The 20,961-nt window shown below is 59.2% G+C and overlaps 2 protein-coding genes across 2 annotated transcripts; one reads left to right on the top strand and one right to left on the bottom strand.

Annotated features, from left to right (window-relative positions):
- Window positions 1-24: 24 nt before the first annotated feature.
- On the bottom strand, window positions 25-15,206 carry MMS19 (MMS19 homolog, cytosolic iron-sulfur assembly component). The gene is made up of 31 exons (XM_030951298.1): window positions 15,081-15,206; window positions 11,451-11,499; window positions 10,610-10,710; window positions 9,030-9,115; window positions 8,556-8,630; window positions 7,932-8,001; window positions 7,607-7,735; window positions 7,334-7,395; window positions 6,960-7,046; window positions 6,581-6,655; window positions 6,237-6,314; window positions 5,795-5,933; window positions 5,288-5,442; window positions 5,041-5,119; window positions 4,659-4,784; window positions 4,272-4,353; window positions 3,853-3,950; window positions 3,348-3,485; window positions 2,963-3,118; window positions 2,618-2,717; window positions 2,362-2,464; window positions 2,192-2,266; window positions 1,935-2,061; window positions 1,752-1,852; window positions 1,620-1,676; window positions 1,321-1,507; window positions 1,127-1,209; window positions 863-1,027; window positions 724-783; window positions 502-602; window positions 25-422 (listed from the first exon to the last, which is right to left on the bottom strand). Exons 1-31 carry the CDS (start codon window positions 15,175-15,177, stop codon window positions 395-397), a joined length of 3,069 nt encoding a protein of 1,022 aa, XP_030807158.1. The 5' UTR covers window positions 15,178-15,206; the 3' UTR covers window positions 25-394.
- Window positions 15,207-15,314: 108 nt separating this feature from the next.
- On the top strand, window positions 15,315-20,438 carry UBTD1 (ubiquitin domain containing 1). The gene is made up of 3 exons (XM_030951312.1): window positions 15,315-15,416; window positions 19,175-19,402; window positions 19,620-20,438. The coding sequence occupies exons 1-3, from the start codon at window positions 15,347-15,349 to the stop codon at window positions 20,003-20,005; spliced, it is 684 nt and encodes a 227-aa protein (XP_030807172.1). The 5' UTR covers window positions 15,315-15,346; the 3' UTR covers window positions 20,006-20,438.
- The last annotated feature ends 523 nt before the right edge of the window (window positions 20,439-20,961 follow it).

Below are 20,961 nucleotides of genomic sequence, written 5' to 3'. Positions count from 1 at the left end.
AGCACCGGGGACCCAGCCTGAGCTGCATGGAGACCCTCAGAGCATTATCAAAACAGATATATTTATTCTTCTGGTACATGGGTTGTCACACACCACATGTGTGCACAGACCTGTCTTCTCCACTCACATGTGGCAGGGGCTGTCCATCACTGTCCCTGGCTGCAGCAGAGGGTGGGCAAGCCACAAGCAGCATAGCTCCTTCCCGGCTGTGGGTGCTGGGAAGGGACTGCAGTGAGGGGTGCTGTCTGCTGGCCTGCACGCTCCAGCCCTAGCGCTCAGGGCACTCCTGGGCTCTGAGGATCCAGAGGGTCCGTGGCATTTGGTCGGATGACTTGGTGGCTTAGCAAGGCGCTGGTCAGACTGTTGGTCAGCAGAGGGAGGGGACACAGGGTGCTCACCTGCCTGGGCTCCCGAGCAGGAACCTGCAGGGACAGAGACGGTGCCATCAGCCACATCCCCTACACGCTGGCACCCCCTCAGCAGCTACTTCCATATACTCACCATTCTCCACGTGCTGCCACTGCTTCCTTCCGCACCAGCCTCTTCTTGTCATCCAAAGGCTTGGCCAGTGCCCGGATAACTCGGCCCTTGTATGGGAGCAGCTGTAGGACAGAAGGGGCTCTTTGTGACAGAAATGGACGCTGGCTGCCCCCCAGGAGGTTTGGGAGCCCCCTGCCCCTCTACATGCAGGAGCAGGCAGCAGGGTCTTGCAGAAGCACTTACCACTGTTGTGGGTAGACTGGTAAGGGCGTGGGCACAGCGCAGGGCGGCGATGCGGACAGCCTGGAACAGACAGGGATGAGGGCAGCACAAGGGGCAGGAGAGAGGGGTATAGCAGGGAGGAAGGAGCGGGTAAACGCACCATGGTGGGGCTGGAGGTGAGGTTGAGGAACTTGGTGACCAGTGTGTCGACATGCAGGCTCATGATTTGGGGAGCTTCGAGCAGCAGTGGGTGGAGGCAGCTCAGTGTGGAGAGCTGTACTACACGATCTGAGCAGGACAAAGCCTCAAGCAGGAGGGAAAGCAGCTGCAAAGAAAGGGAGAACACAGGAGTCATGAGTAACCCCAAACCATGCACTCCACAATATCACAGCTCACCCTGCTTGCCACCCAGGCTGGCTCTTACCGTGGGCAGCTCTGTCACCAGCACAGGTTTGGGGAGGTGATTGAGCACATGGGACAGGCCCTTTAGGTAATTGGCCTTCACATCTGTGGAGAGCAGAGATGGTTACAAGCAGCCTGCAGAAGGAGGAGATGATGGCTCAGGTCCCCTGGTTAAAGGGTCAGGAGTGGTGAGGCTGGGCTGGGGTGGCCACTCACCAGGGCCAGCCCCATGGAAGCCTCGCACCAGCTTGGGGACGTTGTCAGTGAAGAAGCGCTGGCGGAACATGATGCGCACGTCAGCATGGCAGCCCTTGTGCAGCACGTCCGGGGACTCGGCCATGAGCAAGGAGAAGCCATCGGCTGTGGCAGGGCCCAGCTCCATGTCACCCAGCAGGCCCAGAAGCTGCAAGGGAGAGAGCCCTGAGACACAGTGCCCTGCTCCTGGGGGTCCCCAGCCAGCCATGGGGGAGCAAGGCAGGTTTCTTAGACGTCACCCAGCCCCCACTACCACCTACCTTGTCTGTCAGGCAAGAGCTCAGGGGGTGGTAGCGCAGCACCAGGGCTTTTGTCACCTGTGCAGGTAGAACAGTCAATGCCAGGCTGGATTCCCCAGCCCCCCTGCCCCACTCATCCAGGACAGGCCTTACCCAGAGCAGCAGGGTGAGTGCCTGCGTTCGGCGGGGCCCCTCTGCAAGGCTGGGCTCCATCCTGTTCACTGCAAGCTGCAGGATTTCATCCAGCTGCTGCCCTGGGGATGGAAGGGACAAGCTGAGCCATTCCTCCTGTCAGCAGTGGGCAGGGACACGTGGCATCTGCCCCAGCCCCTTTACCTGCTGGGTGCTTGTTCACCAGCCCTGCAAAGCACTTGGCAGCTGTGGTGGCCGTGAAGGGACAGTTGCAGGAACAGCTCAATGCCAGCAGCTCCCGGAGCAACCATTCCTGCTGAGGGATTGCCACCTGGAAGAGACACAGAATGTGTTATGGCCCAGGGCTGCAGCTGCTCCCTGTGTCCATGGAGCTTGGTGTGGACAGAGGCTGGAGGGTGCTTGGGCAGGGTTCCTCTCCCTCCTGCTCCCCATCAACGTACATCACGGGGCAAGGAGCAGACGAAGGCCATGAGGAGGGCAACCAGGCGTCTCTGTGCCTCCAAGTGCTCCCCATCCTGCAAGGGAAGAACAGTGTCCATGTCATCACAGTCCTTGCTGCCAGCCTGTGCAAACATCCTCATTCTGGTGCCCCAGCCCCAATCAAACATACCCCGAAAGGCTGGAAGGAGCAGGGAAAACTGTTTTGTGGTAGGAAGGAGACGTCTCCATCCAGAAAGAGGGGCACCACATGAGACACACTCTGGGCAGCCAGCCTAGGAAAAGACATTGTAGTGTGCTGCTCTGGAAGGGTCACCAGAGACCTCCCAGGAGGCACAGGGTCACCCTGTATAGATAGCAGCAGGGGGCATGCAGCCTGCTCCCTCCCCACGATGGAGCACCCAACTGCCTGCCCCAGCTTTACTCACTCAGGGCTCAGGTGAGTGGTGGCAGCACTGATGACTGGAATCATGGCAGCCAGCACCTCTTCCTCCAGCAGTGCCTTGCCTGGCAGTGTATGGGTGCTCTCTGCAGGTAGTGGGAGGAATGGAACTTGCTGGAGCCTGGTGTTCAGAAGGAGGAGGCAGGCACAGCCCCCTGAATGCACCAGAGTGGGGTAGGGCTCTGGGACAAGGGCAGGGAGCAGTGAAGCCCACTCTTGAGCGCCATGGGTGCCAAAAGGCATCAGCAGTGGTACTGACTGCAGGATCAGGGACCCCTGAGAGCCCAGGAGTTGCCTGTTCTCCCCTCTCCCACTCCAGCCCTGCACTTACCTGGCATTGCTGCCTGCACAGCCATGGCCAGCAGGCATGGCACCACTGTCTGGTGGAAGTACCAGCAGCCCTCAGCATCCTGCTGGCACTGGAGGGCCACATGGTGCAGGCTCTGGCACACAGAGATCACGTCTTGGGTGTTCTTGGCCTCAGTTCCTGCAGGGCACAGTCACCACCAAGTCAAACAGCAACACCCAGCCCCCTGATCTGCACCAGGATCCTGGGACAATGCAGCTCTTCTGACTCCCACTCCACCAGTGGGATTCACAGCCCAGGTGTGGATTCCTTGTACCACTGCCATTCCAGCTCTCTCCCAGCCATCACCAGTAACAGGAAGCTCCTACCCAGACATGCTCTGTGGAGCTGCCTGCAGGAGCTCCATTACCTTTCTGCACCTTCTGGAGATGCTGTAGCAGGATAGGGACAGTCTCCTTCATGATGCTGGTGTGGGTGGACACAGCTGCCAGGGCCTGCAGGCAGCGCTGCTGCAAGGAGTGGCGCTTGTGGTGGCTCTCCTCCCGCTCTGAAGAGGAAACACAGCTCAGAGGGGGACCTGGGGACACCCCACCCAAGCAGAGTCAGGGCCCAGACCCTGCCAGGGTGGAGGGGGTGAAGCAGCACAGCAGACCCAGCCCATGCCAGGCTCAAGGCACTCGGCCTGCTCCGCAGCTGGGCAGCTCCTTCTCACAGGGGTGACCCTGGCTCCACATAGGCTGGCTGCCAGACCAGCCACAGCCTCCCCTGTGCCAGCACACAGTGCCTGTGCTGGGAAACCCCAAGGACAGCCACCGACCTACACCACATAACACAGCCCCACTGCCTGGCAGGAGCCCAATGGGGATGGAAAAGGCTTTACCCCAAAACCAGTCACCACTCCTTTCCAGCCCTACCTGACTGCAGCTCCTCTTCAAGCCTGGGTACCATGTGTCCAGAGAAAACCTTTGGGTAGGTGGGGGCCAGGGACCCAGCTGCCTCCATTGCTGCTTCACTGCCAGGGGGAAAGAGTGGTGATTCAAGGACTGCAAGTCCAGGCTGCTTGTACACCAGCTGCACAGACCTGGCCAGAAGGTGTCTCCAGAGCCCCATTTCTCAGCAACTTGCTTTTTTCACCCCTCAGGCAGGCGGAGCAGAACCCCTGCCTTGACAGGCTCAACTTTGTTATTTCCAGCCCATGAACTGTCTGGTTTATTCCATGTAGTCTTCTTGTTCAGAGAGTTCCTGTGCCTTCCCTCAGACTACAGCCCCTCTCTGCAGCAAAGCCAGGCTTTGTTCCTCCTCCCAGAGTGTGGGCATGATGCCATCCCCTCACCTGCTCTGGGAATCCTCCTCATGCAGAGCAAGACGGATGAGGTGATCCACAACCAGCTCCAGATTAGAGGAAGACAGGAAGCCTGTAACGAGAGCCATAGAGGAATCCTACCCTTGGACAAAGGCAAAGATGCTGGTGTGCTGGACAGGATCCTTCCCATCCAGGCCAGCAGCAATGCAGCAGCACACCAAATGCCAGAGATGAAAGGTGCCCAGGACAAACAGGCAAGAGAGAGACCAAATGACCCTGGAGCTCATGGCTTGGGTAGAACACGCTGCCGCTACTCCTGTGCACTTACAGGCAGCAGGCAAGGATGTCCCAGCAGCCACCGTGTCTCTGAGAACACAGTGACACCTCCCTCTGTCTCAAAGGAAAAAAGGCACCAACCTTGCAGGGAGCCCAGGACAGTCAGTGCCTTGATCCCAACAAGCTGCAGCTGCACGCTGGGATCCAGCAGCGCCGAGAACACCACAGAACAAACCGGGGCTTGGTGCGACAGCAGAGGGCTCTCATCTGGACAGAGGGGCATGGAATCACTGCCGGTGTCTGGCTGTAACCACACAGCCACCATCACAGCACTCGACAGACCCCTTTCTGGGGTGCTGCTTTTGATACCCAATCATGCAGGGTCCCTGGGACATGGCAGGGGCTCACACATGCAGCCACACTGGCCAGTGAGTTTTCCTTGTATGTCAGCATACAGGAAAGTGAGGTCAGAGCCAGGAGCTCCTGGGATGCAGATGCCTCCAGAGGGACCAGCCACCCTCACCTTCTTCCACATGTCCCCATTTCTGCTGCAACTCCAGGAAGCCTAGTAGCATTTCCAGGATTGTCCTCCTCTGGCTGCTCTGCAGGGACACAAAGGTGTAACCCAGATCACCGTCACTGCTGGGACAGAGCTGCACCTCAGCCCAGCACTGCGAGGCCACAGGGTGCGCACGGGGTCTCTACCCACAGCCAGGGAAGGACATCCTCTCAGACACCCTGCTGCCCCAGGCCCTGTGGGTGCCCCTCACCTGCGTGTGCTTGGTGTACTGCTCCAGCAGCAGGGGCAGGACGCTGTGGCTGATGCGGTGGTAGGTGCGGAGGGAGGCACCCGCTGCTGCCTGCAGGAGTTTGGCACTGGGCCACACCAGCTTCATGTCGGGCTCGCACAGATGGTGCCTGCAATCTGAGATAGGCTGGGCGTCAGCTGCACTGGTGCAGAGCTCCTCTGCCTCGCGTGCAGGGACACAGCTGATAGTGGGCTGGGACGTGCTGCCAGGGCGCAGCTCTGAGCTGCAGCACAGCCTCCCCAACTGAGCAGCTTCCCACAGCTCCAAGCACACAGAGTGCAGTTCCAGCAGAGGTGGAAGCAGCTCAATCCCCTTGTCCTCCCTTTCTGCAGCCAATTACCTTGGAGAAGCCAAAAGTTGCTGTGAGGACTAGAAAGAAAAGAGGCTTGAAAGAGAAGAGGAAGGCAGATCTCTACCTAGGAGGATGCTTTCAGGCCTGGCTGCATGGGGCAGGTCTCTGTTAGCTACCTTGCAGGATGCTGCTGAGGAAGGAATCCAGCAGATCCTCAGAATCAGAGCTGAGCACGGAGCGGGAGAGGCAGGCAGAGAGAGCACGCAGTGCAGTCAGGCATTCCGTCTCAATCTTCTCGCTCGCTGTCTGGAACACCTGCAGGAAAGGCCAAAGGATGAGCTGAACTCCACTGCTGACAACAACCATGAGCTTCAGGCTCCCAATGCAGGCTGAAGGGCTCAGGCTCCTGCCTCACTTCCCATGTGATTTCAACGTGCAGCATGGCACATTCAAGCCACATGGACATGCTGACAGGGCTGGCCTTGTCCCCTCCACTTTTCAGCTGGGGCAGTCCAAGGTCACAGGTGTGGACTGCTGGAAGATACGGAGCTCACCCAGTCTGTGTGAGAACTCCTGCTCAGCAGAAGCCCAGCCCAGGTGGAGCCCTGCAGTACTCACCTCTCTGCGCAGGGATGACCAGAGGCTGGGAAGGAATTCCTGCAGCTCCTTCTGCCCATAGATGGCACAGCAGGCAGTCTGCAAGAGGAAGACAGGAGAAAGCATCACAGAGAAGCCAGAACCAGGAGGACACGGTGCTGGGACACTGCCCATCGTGGCAGGTTCATGCTGAGCTGCACAAATCACTCAAGAAAAACAGGAAAGAGTGGTGCAGGCCAAACCAGGACTCTGGAATTGTGGCTCTGCAAGAGAGAGTCTCTGGCTGGCAGGAAGACGGGCTCAGAACTGGCTGGCAGCTGCTACTGCCACAGATTGGCTGAAGGGAGTAGGGGATCTCTCCTTACCAGAGTCTGCAGCGAGTCAAGCTTGGCACTTTGCAGCTCTGAGTCCAACTTCTCAATAAGCAGAGGGAGAAGGAACTGCAGAGAGAAACACCTTTAATTCAGCCCACCACCTTGTCCATGGCCCTGCAAAGCTGCAAGTTCCGCCTCTGCCAGGAGAGCAGAGGTGAAGGGGTACCTGCAATAGGCAGCCCCTTCCTAGGGTGTCAGTCAGCACCCTCCCCATGACCAGGCCCAGCAGGAGACAGGGCTGCCCAAGTGCAGGCTCCTGGTCCCAGTTTTCCCCATCCCACAGAGTCACAGCAGGAGCTGCAGCACTACGAAAGGCAGCCTGTGCTAAGGGAACAGTGAGGCACTCAAGAATCCCCAAGGAGCTTTGTACCTCAGCAAACTGGGTTGTGGAGGCCAGTACAGCCCGGAGGCTCAGGATCAGGTCTTCCCTCTGGATGCCATGAGGATCATTGGGGGGCTGGGAAGGAAGCAGAGAGCAGGTCACCCACCACTGAGGAAACATCCCAACCCAGCCATCAGCCGAGGCTGCATCACTTCATCTCCAACAAGGCAGCAGCAGCACCACTCACTGCAGCTAGTTTGGCACCAGCCTGTCAGCCTGGGTACCACAGCTCACAGCTGAACACTGCCCAGCCAAGACCCTTGGCCACTCTCTCATCCCATTCCCTGGAGGAGACACACCCCCCTAAGAAAACACCAGAAAGAAATAAAGCATAGGCTGTGGCACATGGCAGACTCACTCACTGGAGTAAAATCAACAGGGAAGTAGCAGGATGTAACTTCAAACAGCTCCTCCACAAAGGGACCTGCAGACAGAGGAGAGAGGGGGTGAGCAAAGATACAGGGCAAAAAAGGCACAGCAGCTATGTTCAGCACCCATGATAGGCCAGCTCTGCAGCTTTTAAAGCATGTTAGGGACTACCCCATGCCTGGTCAGACCCAGGAGCCATCCCTCCAACAGCTTAAAGAAAAGGGCCATGTTTCCCAGTCAGCTCTGCATGGCAGGTTTAGGCTCACCCAGGGCATAGTCCTTGGCAATGAGATCATGCACAATCTGGAAGGCCACCAGCAGATTGCGGGGATCCTTCTCCCCATCCATGACCTGGATGAAGCCGAAGGTGAAGTTGGCACCCAGGCCTTTCAGCTCTGCAGAAAGAGGGAGCGTGAGCAGGTGCAGGACATCAGACCTCACAACACGGCATTAAATCAGCCAAACTGCCCCAGCCCCACAGTCCTTATCCAGGTCTCCCAGGCAGAGCCACAGAGCCCTTGGAGAAGGTGAAAGTGAGTCACTTTCCCAGCCTCAACAATCCCAGAGTGGTTCTGGCATCTGGCCCCTCACCTTCCTCCCTGGTGCTCATGAAGTTGGTGATGATGCTGTAGACTGTGTGGCGGTCCAGCTGCAGCAAGGACTGAAGGGAGGAGCAGACCAATCAAAACCATCCTCTACACATGGCAGCGCAGCTACCCACTACCCCACAGGTAACACATGCACTTGAGAGAGAGCAGGACCCCCAGCAGCTCAGCTGCTGCTTCCTAGCACAGAGATCCCATTTATCACATGCAAAGTGTGCACATGCCTATGCAATGGCACATGAACATGACTCTGTCCCATCACTGCATGAATGCACTATCAGTCACACCAGGGCCACGCATGCTGCCCAAGGCACTGCCAGCAGAAACAATCTTATATGTGAGGAGAACTGGACTGGGGGCACTTAAACACAGAGAATGGAGCAAAAGGAAATAATTCCCCTAGGGCTGAGAAAAAAGAGGACAAGGGCCAAACAGGATTCTTGGCTGTTGTCTGTCTCCCACAGTCACTCTTGCAGTGATCCAAGCTGTCTCTGAGCTCTGCAGAAGCACTGCACTGTGCTAAATGGCCAGTCCTCAGGGCAGTAAGCCACTCCCAGACACACAGGGAGCAGAGATCAAGGACAGGAGGATAGGAAATCAAATTGCTCACCTGCACATGTACCTCCTGGAAGATGGCTTTGAGCACAGACACTGCTAGCCCTGGGGACAGCACCTCACACATGCTCTGGGGACAGGAAGAGAAAAGCAAGAATAGAATATAATGACGGCAGCCATATAACAGAGCTCCTGCTTCCATGCAGCAGCTGCCTGAAGGATCCTCTTCCACAAGAGGGAGAGCTCAGCACTCCTTCCCCAGACAGAACAGGATAAGATGCCCATCATCTGTGCTGCTCCCCAGGGTGGCCAGGGAATCCTTGCCCCAGTACCCAACACAGGGCAAGAAATCAAGGCAGTCTCCTGTCCCTGGCTCCTCCACAAGAGGCACAGCAGAAGAGAGGAGACAGGGCAATGCTGCCAGACAGCCCAGCCAGGCCCTGCTTGACACAGAGCCCCAACCCATACCCAGGTGTTGCACCTCCCTGACAATGCATCCCAGCACTGTGGGCTGGGGGTGTGAGCTCACCAGTGCCCGGAGTCCCTGGAGCACCGAGGGAATCACCAGGTGATTGTCTTGCAGCCGGCTCTCATAGAACAGGACCAGATGCAGCACTGTCAGAAACAGACACCAGCGTGTGTTAGCCCTAGGAAATGCAGCTGCTGGGTGCTGGCCCCAGCTCAACCACAAACTGATGGATTAAGAGTGAGTGCATCTTGCACTGGTGAATGGGACAAACTGCTGCTGTTGGGTGCACCCACCTGGCTCCAACACCTTTCCCTCCTCTTGTAAGCAGCCCACACCTAACTGCAGCAGGGCAGCAGCACCTCTGGCTGCTGCAGAAGTGCAGGAGCTACCCAAGAGGCGTTTGCCCTGGCCTGTCCAGACACGTGGATGCAGACACCAGCAGTAGAGTGGCAGTCTGCTCAGCGGAGGCTGGAGGATGTCATGGGGTGGGGTACAGAGCTGGGGCAGGAGTTCTGCCTTCCTCCAACTTGGCTCCACAACACGTTCCTGGCCCCTGAGTCACGGCCACGGGCGCCTGTACACCCCAGCCCTGGGGAGTGGCAGCAGGAAGCAGACTGGAAGAGCCGGCTAGCAGCATCCTGTGCCCACAGCTGCTGCAGAAACTCAGCCCCCCAGGAGGCAGCCTGACGCAGCGCTTGAGAAATCACCTGCGTGAGCAGGGACACGAGGCTCTAACACAGCTTGCTCCCCTTGCTCAATTGCTGAGTCTCTTTTCTCCTTCAAGTATCCCCACTGAATCTCCCCACCTCTGGCTGTCCCTCCAGAGCACCCCAGTTCCCATCAGCCATCACACCTGTCTCCAGCTACTGCAGTAGATAAGGTTCTATGCACAGCTGCTCTCAGCCCTGCCTGGCTGCAGCCAAAGAGAGCCAAATTCCAAGACTAAGCATCTTTTACTTCCATCCTCCCCTTCCTCCACCTTACTTACTAGCTAGGCCCCCTGTCTAGCCAGCCTGCTGGCATAAGTTCAGCTTCCCATTTGCAAGGCCTCCAAGCCCAAGCCAAAGCTTGTTAGCACTTACTGGCTTTCCCTGCTGCCAGCCAGCTGTTAATGGGGCATTTAACAGAGGCAGACTTTCTCCTTGCCTCCACGAACAGGGCATCTTCCCCTCCCCACCCTGGTCCCCCAGTCCATTCTCATCCTTACACTGATCTTCCCTCCTCCCCAGGCCCCAGGGTTCCTCCTGAGTTAATGTGGTCAGGCTGCAGGTCTGCAGTATGACTTGGTCTGTGTAGGACAGTCTTCCTGCTCTGAGTCACCAACCAAGGATTCTGACATGCAGATGTATCCCCAATGTGTCCCACGTGGTGCTGAGCACACCTTGGTGTGCAACACCCACACACTGTCAGGGGCCCCAGCTGTCCAGCAATTTGGTGTATTCAGACAGTGACCTGAACTGTGTGGTGAGTTTGGCAAAAAGGTTGCAGCACAGAGCTTCATGGACCTGGGACTTTGACTCTTAGAGACATGTACAAGGTTGTCACAGTGTTAAATCAATCCCTTTGCTAACTGCAAGACAGACATTTTAATGGCACAGGCTTTGTCCAGCCAGACACTCGAGGGTCAGAAAAGCCCTTACCTTCCTTCTCCTGGAGCAGGGAGTAACACTGGAGCAGGACTTGTGACAACAGCTGGATGCCTCGCCCTCGCATCCGAGGATCTGTGTTCTCCAGGCAAAACCTAGGCCAGGAGGGGAGAAAGCCCAAGAAGCCTGATGTGAACAGGTACATCCAAGCAGGAAGCACATCCTGAGCAGGCCACATTACAAAACCAAAGAGGTGCCCCTCTGTGGGCCCAACCATGCCTGACTTGCTGGCAGAGTGGAAACAGACTCCTCTCCCCCTGTCTGTGCTGCATGTGTGCACTCAGCCCCAGAACCATGCAGAAAGAAATCCAAGTTCTCAAGTCAGACCAAAGAAATTGCTCTTGCACCATGCTCCCAAGATCACAAGGGTCAAAAAGGATAAAACCCCTTACAGTGAGGCACACCCAGCCCCCAGCTTGGGAGAAATGAGCCTAGGCCATGACAATTTGGAGACAAAAGCAGAAGCTGAGTGCCAGCCAACTTGTGACATGGTATTGTGCAGCTGTGTGCTCAGACAGCTCCTGCTGGGGACAGCCCCAACTGAAAAGTGACCCTGCAGCATGCTGCCTGCCACAGCATCTCTCCTCTGTCCTGGGAGAGCATCAGGAGCTGCTCCAGCCTTGCTCTTTCCCAAAGAGCTCCCACATCCAGGGAGGGCAAAGCACTGCTCAAGCCCCACACTGTGAACAGATAAGATCCTGCCCACTGCAATGTGTCATCCAGTGCTGAAGCTCATCCTGGATGAGCACACTTGTCCTTCTCACTCTGCCTCCTTCTGGGAATGTCCCCTGCAAGGCCCTTACCCCATGTATAACTTGCTTAAGGCTTTTCTTACCCCAGGGCTTCCACAAGCTGCAGCACTGTCCACCTTCCATCCTTCACCCCTGGAGAAAGGAGGTAAAGAGAGTGAACCAGAGAGATCATGCAGGCATGCTGCTGGAGATGGGTGCTGGGACACATCCCAGCACTGCCCTGGGAACTGCCAGTCAGTGCTGACTCCTCACCAAGCACCAAAGGAGCCATGTGCACTCAGCTGGTGGGGCTGCCTCCAGTCCTGCCTGCAAACACCTCTGAGACTGAGAGCTGAGAGGAGCCAGGGGAGAACTTGCCTGCATTTGCCTCACCCTCTCCCTGCAGCATGGCTGTATGTGTGGCTCTAAGAGAAGTCTTGCTGTGTTCCACTCCTCTGAGATACAAAAACCCCCTCTTGCAATGTGAGCATGCTGTGAGGAGACAGAGGGCAGCTCTCCAGGTGCTTCCTGATGGAGAACTGGCTGAACAAGCAGTGCAGACACTACTGATCATTCAGCTTCCCACCTTGCCTCCATCACCTCCATGCTGTGTAAGAACTGCACTAACTCCTTCCAAGATGGAGGGCACAAAGAAAGGCAGTTTTGTGGTCAGAGGAAGATAAAATGCTGGGATTCCTGGAGTCTATTTCCAACTCTGACTCAGATTCCTTGCCAGGTTGCCTCACTCACCTATGGCCTCCGTACTCTTGCAATTCAACTGGGGGAAGAGTCACTCCTCAGGAGGCTTTGGTAAGGACCTGCTTGCTGCACCTTACAAGATCCTTGGCAGAAGAGCAGGTTCTCCATTCCTGCTGCCCATTTCCAATGTGGCACCTCCCCAGAAGGAAAGCTCTGTGTACACCCTCTGCTCAGACATATGCTGGCAGGCAAGGGACTGCCTTCCCTTCAGACCCCTAACCTGCAGTCAGGTGTCAAGTGACATTGCTGGAAAACAAGCAGCACCCCTCACTTTCTGCCTGGACAAAACAGCATTCCTGCATAAAAAAAAAACACCCAAATCACCTGGCAGCCACTAAGACTCACTGTCTTTGCCCAGGGGCACTTTTGGGCCCTCTGGAGGGACCAGCTCACCTCTCTGCCCTGCTAAACCTACACGACTGATAGGGCACTCACCCTCTCAGAAGCCCAAAGGTTTCATTATGGGCTTTCCCAGGCCTTGTTCCAGCCAGTGTCTCCTGCTGCTGCAAGCCTTTACTGTCCCTTCCTAAGCAGTTAATTCCAGTATTAAGACACACTGCTCATCACAGAGCTGTCTCTAAGGATGGGATGACAGTGTTTTCTGACAGTGTGTTCTGACAGCAGGCAGCCCTGACTCCAGAGACAAAGCTTTCAATCCTGCCTGGCGCAGCAGGGAGAGGGAGCCTGAGCTGAGAAACAGAACAGATAAGGGGAGCTGTGTGGAAAAAGAGCCCAGCAGGTCTTGGAATTGACGGGCACAGATTGAAAAGGGGGCGCCCTCAGAGACAGCCATGACGTGCTGGCAAAATTTCCTGCAGAAAAACAACAGTGGAACAGCAAGCAGACGCTTTGCACCAGTCAAAGCAGAGTGGGCTGCAGAGAGAGCTTGGATGGCCCCTCCACATCCAGCATCCCAGTATCTCACTGTGCAAGCTCATGAAGAGCCTTTGTGCCTCTGCACCATCACAGAAGAAGTCTGAGACAAATGCCATCTCTGTGGCCAGGTACTCTGCCTGTCTGTGTCTGCATAGACTGAAAGCAGCTCTACACAAAGCTTCAGGCTCCCTACTCAACAGGAAAGAGCTGCAGTGTGATGGCCAAACCACAGTCAGGTACTGATACACCCTGAGGTCAGCAGCTCCTTCGCTCAGCTCAGTGAGGGAGCTCCCTCTGCTCTCAAGGACCCAGGTGTGACCAGCTTTGCTTTGCCTCACACGGTGTGGCCACCCCTCCCTGGCACAGCCTGTGAGTGTGGTGTGCCCGTGGCCAGCACAGCTCATTGGCCCTGCCTCATCAGCATGGCAGGCACAGTGGTGAGCCCTGAAACTGCTGCCTCCACATCTGGCAGCTGCACATATGCCCCAAGGTTAATTAGGCACCTTGAATCCCTTTACCAGGAGGGTCTGCCTTGCTATTCTGGCATTCCTGCAGCTCCCAGAGACTTAGCAGAAGGAAGCCATTCACCCTGTGCTGGATTGCTACTCTGAACCAAGCTGCTCTCTTTCCTGACAGGTCTTTTTCCTTTCACTGTCCTTCTAGGTATTAGTCGCTTCTGGAGGACTTCATTCCTGTTTCCCCCACACCTTCAAAATGTGAGCACAACATTCACAGGGAATGTGTGATGGATTCTGCAAAAGCAGTATCCTTCTCTCCCCATTTTTAAAGATGAATTCAGCCTCCTCCTGCCACCCACTGACCCATGCAGCCCAACCTGCCCGTGACAGCACCAAGGCCTTTAGGCCACTTGCCAAGTTATGCTCATTTTAGTCCTTAGCAACAAACTGGTGAAGCTCAATGTGTTTGTTACAGCAATTGCACAATGGCCATGAGCTTAGAAAAGACCTCCCTATCCTTTTGCTCAAGGATACACAATGCAATTTAATCCTTTCTGATGTGTGGTTCTGTACGAGGTCAGAGGGACTCAAGGACACTTGCCAGCCCCAGTTTGTGAAGGTGGGCATGCCACAAGAGCCACACGGCTGAAAAGAGCTGGGAGGAGCAAGAGGGGAGCAATTCTATTTTGAAAAAGCTTTCTCTAGGCACTTCTGTAACATGACAACAGCAGTTGTAAGGTTATCCTTCCCCAGGTATACCCCAAGTATGTCCGAGACTGTGTAACCCTTCTGAACCCTTCTGCAACATCTTGAATGTCACATAGTTTAGTGAATTCCTCCCAATTTCATTGGCATTTTCTTCAATCTGTGTTACATGGGCCACTGGGTTTCCTTTCTGTTTTGCCAGCTCATCTCACCACCAAGACACTACATAGCAGTTCACAACCCCTCAGGCCTTGGGAAAGGTCTAGAAGGTACCTGCCTGTGTAATGTAACATACACAGACAGCCCTTCTCGGCTCCCCGAGCTCCTTCCCAAAACATGCTGAAGCCACTGCCTACACACACAAAAATATCACCTAATCCTTAGAAAGCCACATTCCTGAAGCTGTAACTTCCCTAAGGCAATAAGGTCACCCAATTGCTGTTAGAAGGAGAAGGATAAATTATCCGACGAAAGCAAATGCCAAAGTCTTGCTAGGAAAGGGGGAGAAACCACAGTGAGGGTAGCCTGCAACTGCCATCTCCCACGGTCCCTCAGCAAGGCCATGAGCTCTCGTCCCACTGCCGATTTCTCTGCCACCCACATGTGCCTCGCTCCTGGAGCCCCTGACCCTCGCGGCTGTCCCGCTCCTACCGCGCACCTCCTGCAGCTCCGAGCTGCGGGCCCTACGCTCCCCGTTCCCACGTGCCCTGCCCGCACGGCGCCCCCACAACCCACAGACACGCTCTGTCCCGCGCCTCCACACCCTACCCTACCCTACCCTACCCTGCACCCTGCCCAGCCCGCAGCCCCAGGCTTCCTCCCAAACCCCTCCCCACACCGCCACGACCCGCCCGTGCCCACGCCCGCCCCAGGCTCAACCCGGCCCCGCCGCCGTGCCCACGCCCAGTCCCGCCCCGCCCCGCCCCCGCGCGGTACCTGCCGCCACCTCCGCGGCACGGCCGTCCTGCTGCCCGGACACGAAGTCCCGGACGGAGGCAGCGAGAGCCTCCGCCCCGGCCCCGGCCGCCGCCATGACACCCGCGCGCAGGGCCGCGGCCCGGCCCCCGCACCCCGCCTGCGCATGCGCGGGGGTGGTGCCGGCGGTCACGTGCGCCCGGGGGCGGGGCGGCCCCGCGCGCACGGGCGGGCGCAGCGCGGAGCCGGCGCGGCCCCGATGCCGAGCGCCGCCGGTCGGCCCCGCCATGGGCGGCTGCGTGGGGCGGCAGCGCCGGGAGCGGCCCGCCGCCGGCGGCAACACCCGCAAGCGAGCAGGTGAGCGGGGTTCGTCCGGGCTGGGCACCCCCGCGATCGCGGGCACTGGGGCGGGGGGGTCCCGTGTCCCCCTGGGGGTGGCGCGGGAGGAACGTGGGCACCGGAGGGGCGCACTCCGCCACGGGATAACTCCCCTCTCGCACGACCCCGGGAGCCGCTCTGTGCCCACGGGGTTCCCGGACCCCGGGGATGCCGGTTCGGTGCGCGGCCTCGGGAGCGGACAGGAACCGCGGCTCCCGTCCCGGTGCCCCGGAGGCTGTGCGGGGTGAGGGCTGCGCGTCCAGCCGAGCCCTGCCGGTTCCCGGCTCCTCCCGGGAAGTGCTGTCCTGGCAGGACTGCAGGGTGGCGGATGCCCCGGTCCGGGCTCGGCAGCGTGCCCCGCGCGGCGCGGCGCGTCCTGCGAACGGCCGGGTCCTGCCCGCTCGCGGTCCGTGCTGTCCCGTACACCCGGCGGGCGCCACGGCGTCCGCGCTGCCCCGGGGCTCCGGGAGGTGCGGCTGGGGCAGGGAGCGGCTGCGCCGGTCCGGAGAGCAGCGGCGGGGCTGCCGTGGCCCCCCGGAGTTACCGGCAGCCGAACAGCCGCGTGCCGTGAGGCGCTTCCCCGTGATGCCATGCCGGAGGGTCCCGGAGGCCGCGGGGATGGGAACGGCGGAGTTTTGGCGGAGAAGCCGTGGGCTGGTAGGATGAATCACGCCTTTCCCTTGCCGCCTCCCCGGCCGGTGCCGTCGCAGCGGTAATTACCGTGTTTATGGCAGAGCGGTAGTGGGCGGCGGGAGAGGAGGGGCAGGAAGCGTGTGCCCGGGACGGGACGCCCGGCCCCCGCCGGAGCTGGGCTGAGGGAGGGAAGGGCGCTTTCCGTGGGACGGGCGGCCGTGGCTGCCGGGCCAGGCTGTGCCCGTGCCGTGGGCAGCTGCCCCCGCCGTGCCGGGCTCCCGGTGTGCCAACCTGCCCCGGGATGCCCTGCTGGTATGGATTGGGGTGATAGCTGCCCCACCCCCGACTCACCTTGCCTCCCAGGAGTGCCTTCTTGCGGGTATCCGTGAGGCCTGGGGTTCCTGGCTGACTGTTCCCTCAGCTTGGTGGCATGTGGGGCCGTTGTCATTGCATTGTGGCTCAGGCTGCTGTGATGGGGGGTGGGGTCAGATCCCAACATCTGGATCTGCGCGATCCCCTCCCGTGCCGGGCAACAGCTGGCTGCAGAGCCTGTGTCTCCATCCCCACTTGCTCTCCTGGGATGGCTCATGGTCCCTTCCTGGTATACTGCTGGAGTCGCTGCTGCTGCTTTCTTCCAGTATGTGTCTTCCTGGGAGAGCAGGGCTGTCCCTGCTGCAGCTCAGAGAGCAGGGCTGCCCTGGCTGGTTCCTGCCTTTTGGTTCCACCAGCCCGTAGGAGCTGCTCAGCAGGTGATGGGGAATGAAGCAAGGCTACAGCCGCTCTCACCGGCAGTATGGGGACACTGCCCTGGGCCAGCAGGTCCCAGTACACGAGGACCTACCATCAGTGGGGAGAGGGGCTCTGCCTGCCCACCTCTGCTGCCACAGGGGCCCTGCTAAGCAGCCCACCTGCCTGACGAGCTCCTGCCCTGGTTGGGGCTTGTTGTGACCCCCTGTGGAGGGGTCCTTTGAGGACTCCTGGCAGCAGGTGACAGCATTGTCCCTGGTGTGGCCAGCTTACCACAGCAGGACCTGGGGATGTCCGTGGCACGCAGCATCGCAGCCCTGCCTGGCTCGGGAGTGGACCAGCCAGCACTGCTGGAAGCAGTGGTGTGTGCCTTCTGGGTGACATCTTCTCTGGGGGCCTCCAGGACCTGTCAGCTGGGGCTGCCTAAGGCTCCTGCAGGCAGGGAGCAAGCCCAGGGCAGGGAAGCCTTTGGGTCACATCCTCCTGCCTGGGGGTCCCTCAGCGGGGCACCATGGGGGCTGAGCCACAGGCAGGGTGCTGCAGGCACAGGGCAGGAGGAGCAGGCTGCCAGCCAGATCCTGTTGGCTCGAGGCCGGGCACAGAGAGCGGATGGACCTGTCTGGTGGTGCTGCCGTGGAGACTTGCACAAGGGGCTAGGAATAGAGCAGCAGGAGGTGATTAGAAGGTGCAGGCCCAGCTGGGCGGTAGCAATAAATAGACTGGGCTTAAGCCCCTGCCTACCTGGGCAAGGCTGCTGGGCATGTCTGTACACACGAGGCAACCACAGCTGTCCCTGCTCCCTGCCACAGCCGACCCCCACAGCTCCAGTCCTGCTGCCTCTCCTGGACCAGCCTCTTCCCTTTGTTGCAAGCAGAGCTGGGGGAATGGTGCTGACTGGGAGTGCTGGCCAGGAGTCCTGGCTGTGAGAACATGAGCCCCAGCCTGGTGGCCATAGCAGCGTGGGGACACGATCCCAGACATGTCCTTCAGGCTGGCTGTGGACACTTCTGTGCTGCCCTCCTGGGGCAGGCGTTGCCTCTGACCTTGCCGTGTCCTGTGGTGCTGCAAATCCCTGTGGCCCAGCACGGTGACTGCTGAATCGGCAGCGCTGGCTGCAGCCGGCTGCCCTTGCTGCTCCGGAGCTGTGGGCAGGATGCTGCCTGCCAGGGAGCCTTGGTGCCCAGCCCCGGGGTGGCTGAGCACCTCTGCCCCTTGGGCACCCCTGAGGTGGGTGCTGCTGGGAGGCAGATGCTGGCTCCAGTGGTCTTGGGCAGGGTGAGGCAGGGCTGGTACAATCAAAAAGGTCCTGTAGTGCTGTGTGTCAGCACACACTTGCTCAGGAGCAGCTGCCTGGGGAGCTTGGCTCAGCCACAGCTGGCGGTGGTGGCTGTCCCCAATGGCTGGGCTGTGTGGCATCACCTTGCCTGGCAGGTCCCTGTGTGGGAACAGGCATCTTCCTGCCCAGCTGGAGCCTCACTTTCCCCTCATCCTGTCCCCACAGGAGGGGCGCTGCCTGGCCAGCTCAGGGTGTGGGGTGACAGGAAGGAGCTGTTATCATTCATTGTCCCCAGCTCAGCTGGGCGTGACAACAACTCCTTCCTGCCCCACGTGTCCGGCCTGGCTGTGGGACCGGTGGGACAGGGCTGTTCCCACAGGGCCACAGCCCAGTGTGGTGAAGGCATGGTGCCTGTGTGGACTGGCATTGGGGTGGCTCAGATCCCTGGGCAGTGCTGGCTGCTGAAGGTCTGTGGGGATGTGGCTAGGGGCTGTTTTGGGGAGAGCCAGCTCAGTTCAGCCCATTGCTGGGGCACCTGCAGTCTGGCAGCGATGCCCTCTGTCCCCCTGGTGCCCGGGACGCTGTGTGCCTGCTATCCTGCCTGCAGCTGGTCCCTGTCATCCCAGGGTGGGCAGAGGGGACAGTGAAGTCCTGACCTCCCTTTGCTGCAGCTCAGCCTCTGTAATCCCCTTCTCGTTCCGACTCACCAGCTTATTTCCTGGCTAATTCCTCCAGCTATAAATACTGCGCTGCCTCAGAGGGCCCCAAGGCCCTGTGGCTACCCTAAGGGGCAGCTGCTGGTCCCCCAAGCAAGGAAGCAAGAGCCCTTGTCCCCCTTGGGGGCAAAGGGTGTCACTTGGGGGAGCAACTGCCGTGGGGCCAGTGGGATGTTGGGCCAGGCTCGCTTAGGCCAGCTACCCCTGGCTACACTGGGGGCTGTTGTTCACTGGACAGGGTGATCCCTCAGACCCTTACTGGGGTGCAGGAGGTCTCCAGAAAGAACCTGTGGTTGTGGGGAGGTGGAGGGCTCAAGACCCGAGGGGGAACCCTGTCCTTTGGCTGAGTATCCCCCTGTCTGCAGGCCGCAATGAGCCCCTGAAGAAGGAGTGTCCCAAGTGGAAGAGTGACTACCCCATGACAGACGGGCAGCTGCGCAGCAAGCGGGACGAGTTTTGGGACACAGCACCAGCCTTTGAAGGCCGCAAGGAGATCTGGGATGCCCTGAAGGCAGCTGCTTATGCTGTAGAAGCCAATGACCACAGTCTGGCCCAGGCCATCCTCGATGGAGCCAGCATCACCCTGCCCCATGGTGAGGGTCAGCACTGGGGGTTTGGGTGGGGTGTGTGCTGAGTGCCCCATATCTGTGCACATGGGGCTCCCAGGCTGGAGTAGAAAGGGGCTCCCATGGGCCATCCAGAGCCCAGGCGAGAAAGGGAGGCTGTGCCACGCTGCTTGAGGTGTCCCTGTCCCCATTTGAGTGGTCCATGGCGATGCCCACCCTTAGCATCTTATCCTGCTGTCCCCAGGGTCTCTGACGGAGTGCTATGATGAGCTGGGCAACCGGTACCAGCTGCCCGTCTACTGCCTGGCACCCCCGGTCAACCTGATCCTGGAGCGGAGCGAGGAGGAGGCGGTGGAGCCGGCCGAGCCGCCGCCCCACGCCCGGCGGGAGTTCACCCTCAAGGTGCGCCTCTCCACCGGCAAGGACCTGCGCCTCAGCGCCAGCATGAGCGACACCATCGGGCAGCTGAAGAAGCAGCTGCAGGCACAGGAGGGCATTGACCTGGCCTGGCAGCGCTGGTTCTTCTCAGGCAAGCTGCTCACCGACCGCACGCGACTGCAGGAGACCAAGATCCAGAAGGATTTTGTTGTGCAAGTGATTGTCAACCAGCCCCTTCCACCCAGGAACTGAGCCACCCGCTACTGGTTGAGGGGAGAGGGCAGGGGCCTGGGGGACAGTGGCACCTCTGGGGATTCCCTGTGCTGTGTTCTGGCCCACCCGGAGCTGGTCCTGCTCCCCCCTGAGGCTGCCACACAGGTGACCCCCCAGGAAGGTCTGCATGGGGCTGTGCCACCACGGTGGCTCTCCTTGGCCGGGGACACGGGCAGGCGCCGTGTTTGCTGAAGGAGGTTCGAGACCAAATGTCTCTGGGGCTGGGGCTCCTCTGCCAGGCTGTGCCGGCAGCGAGAGGCTGTGACCCACTGGGCTCTGGCTTCCCCCTGGCCAGGAGACCCGTGGGGTGCTGGGCTGGGTGGAGATGTCTCCCCTCTGTACATAGTCTGTATTTATCAATAAAGCCTTTTCATCCTTCCTCTGGCCTTGGGGACAGGCTGGAGGGGGCTGTAACCCATAGCCATGGGTGGTCCCTGTGCCTGTCCTGTATCTGCTCCCATGTCAGAATGGACACAGGGTGGTCAAGGGTAGCCTGGATACCCTGGCTCTGCTCCCTAATGCCACTCTGACCCTGTTCTGCCAGCCCTGGCTGTTTGCTTGCCAGGACCCTTTCTCTGTATTGTCCCACTGTCATTCCAGCTGCTTCTTAGCGTGGGATCACCACCTCCCTTTCCTGGTGCTTCCCCTCTAGAGGTTTAAGCTTGTGTCTGCCCTTGAACTATGTGGGACAGTCCGTGGAGGGGAACAGTCCCAAGACTACCTTCATGGCCACCATGGCCTGCCCTGGTGAAAATAGTGTCCTTCTGCTGTGGGAGGCTGTCACACCCACGGGACAGGGCATGCCAGGATGTCCCTGGGAACTGCCCAGGAGGGTGACAGTGACGTGTGGCTGTCTGTCCCTCCCCCAGGTCCTGTGCTGGTGGACAGTGCCCAGCGCATTAACTGTCCCAGCACAAGGCAGTGTTGGCCTCACC

The sequence above is a fragment of the Camarhynchus parvulus genome, chromosome 6 (genome assembly GCF_901933205.1).
Source record: "Camarhynchus parvulus chromosome 6, STF_HiC, whole genome shotgun sequence".
Lineage (NCBI taxonomy): Eukaryota > Metazoa > Chordata > Aves > Passeriformes > Thraupidae > Camarhynchus > Camarhynchus parvulus.
This window is presented reverse-complemented; position numbering and strand designations above follow the sequence as displayed.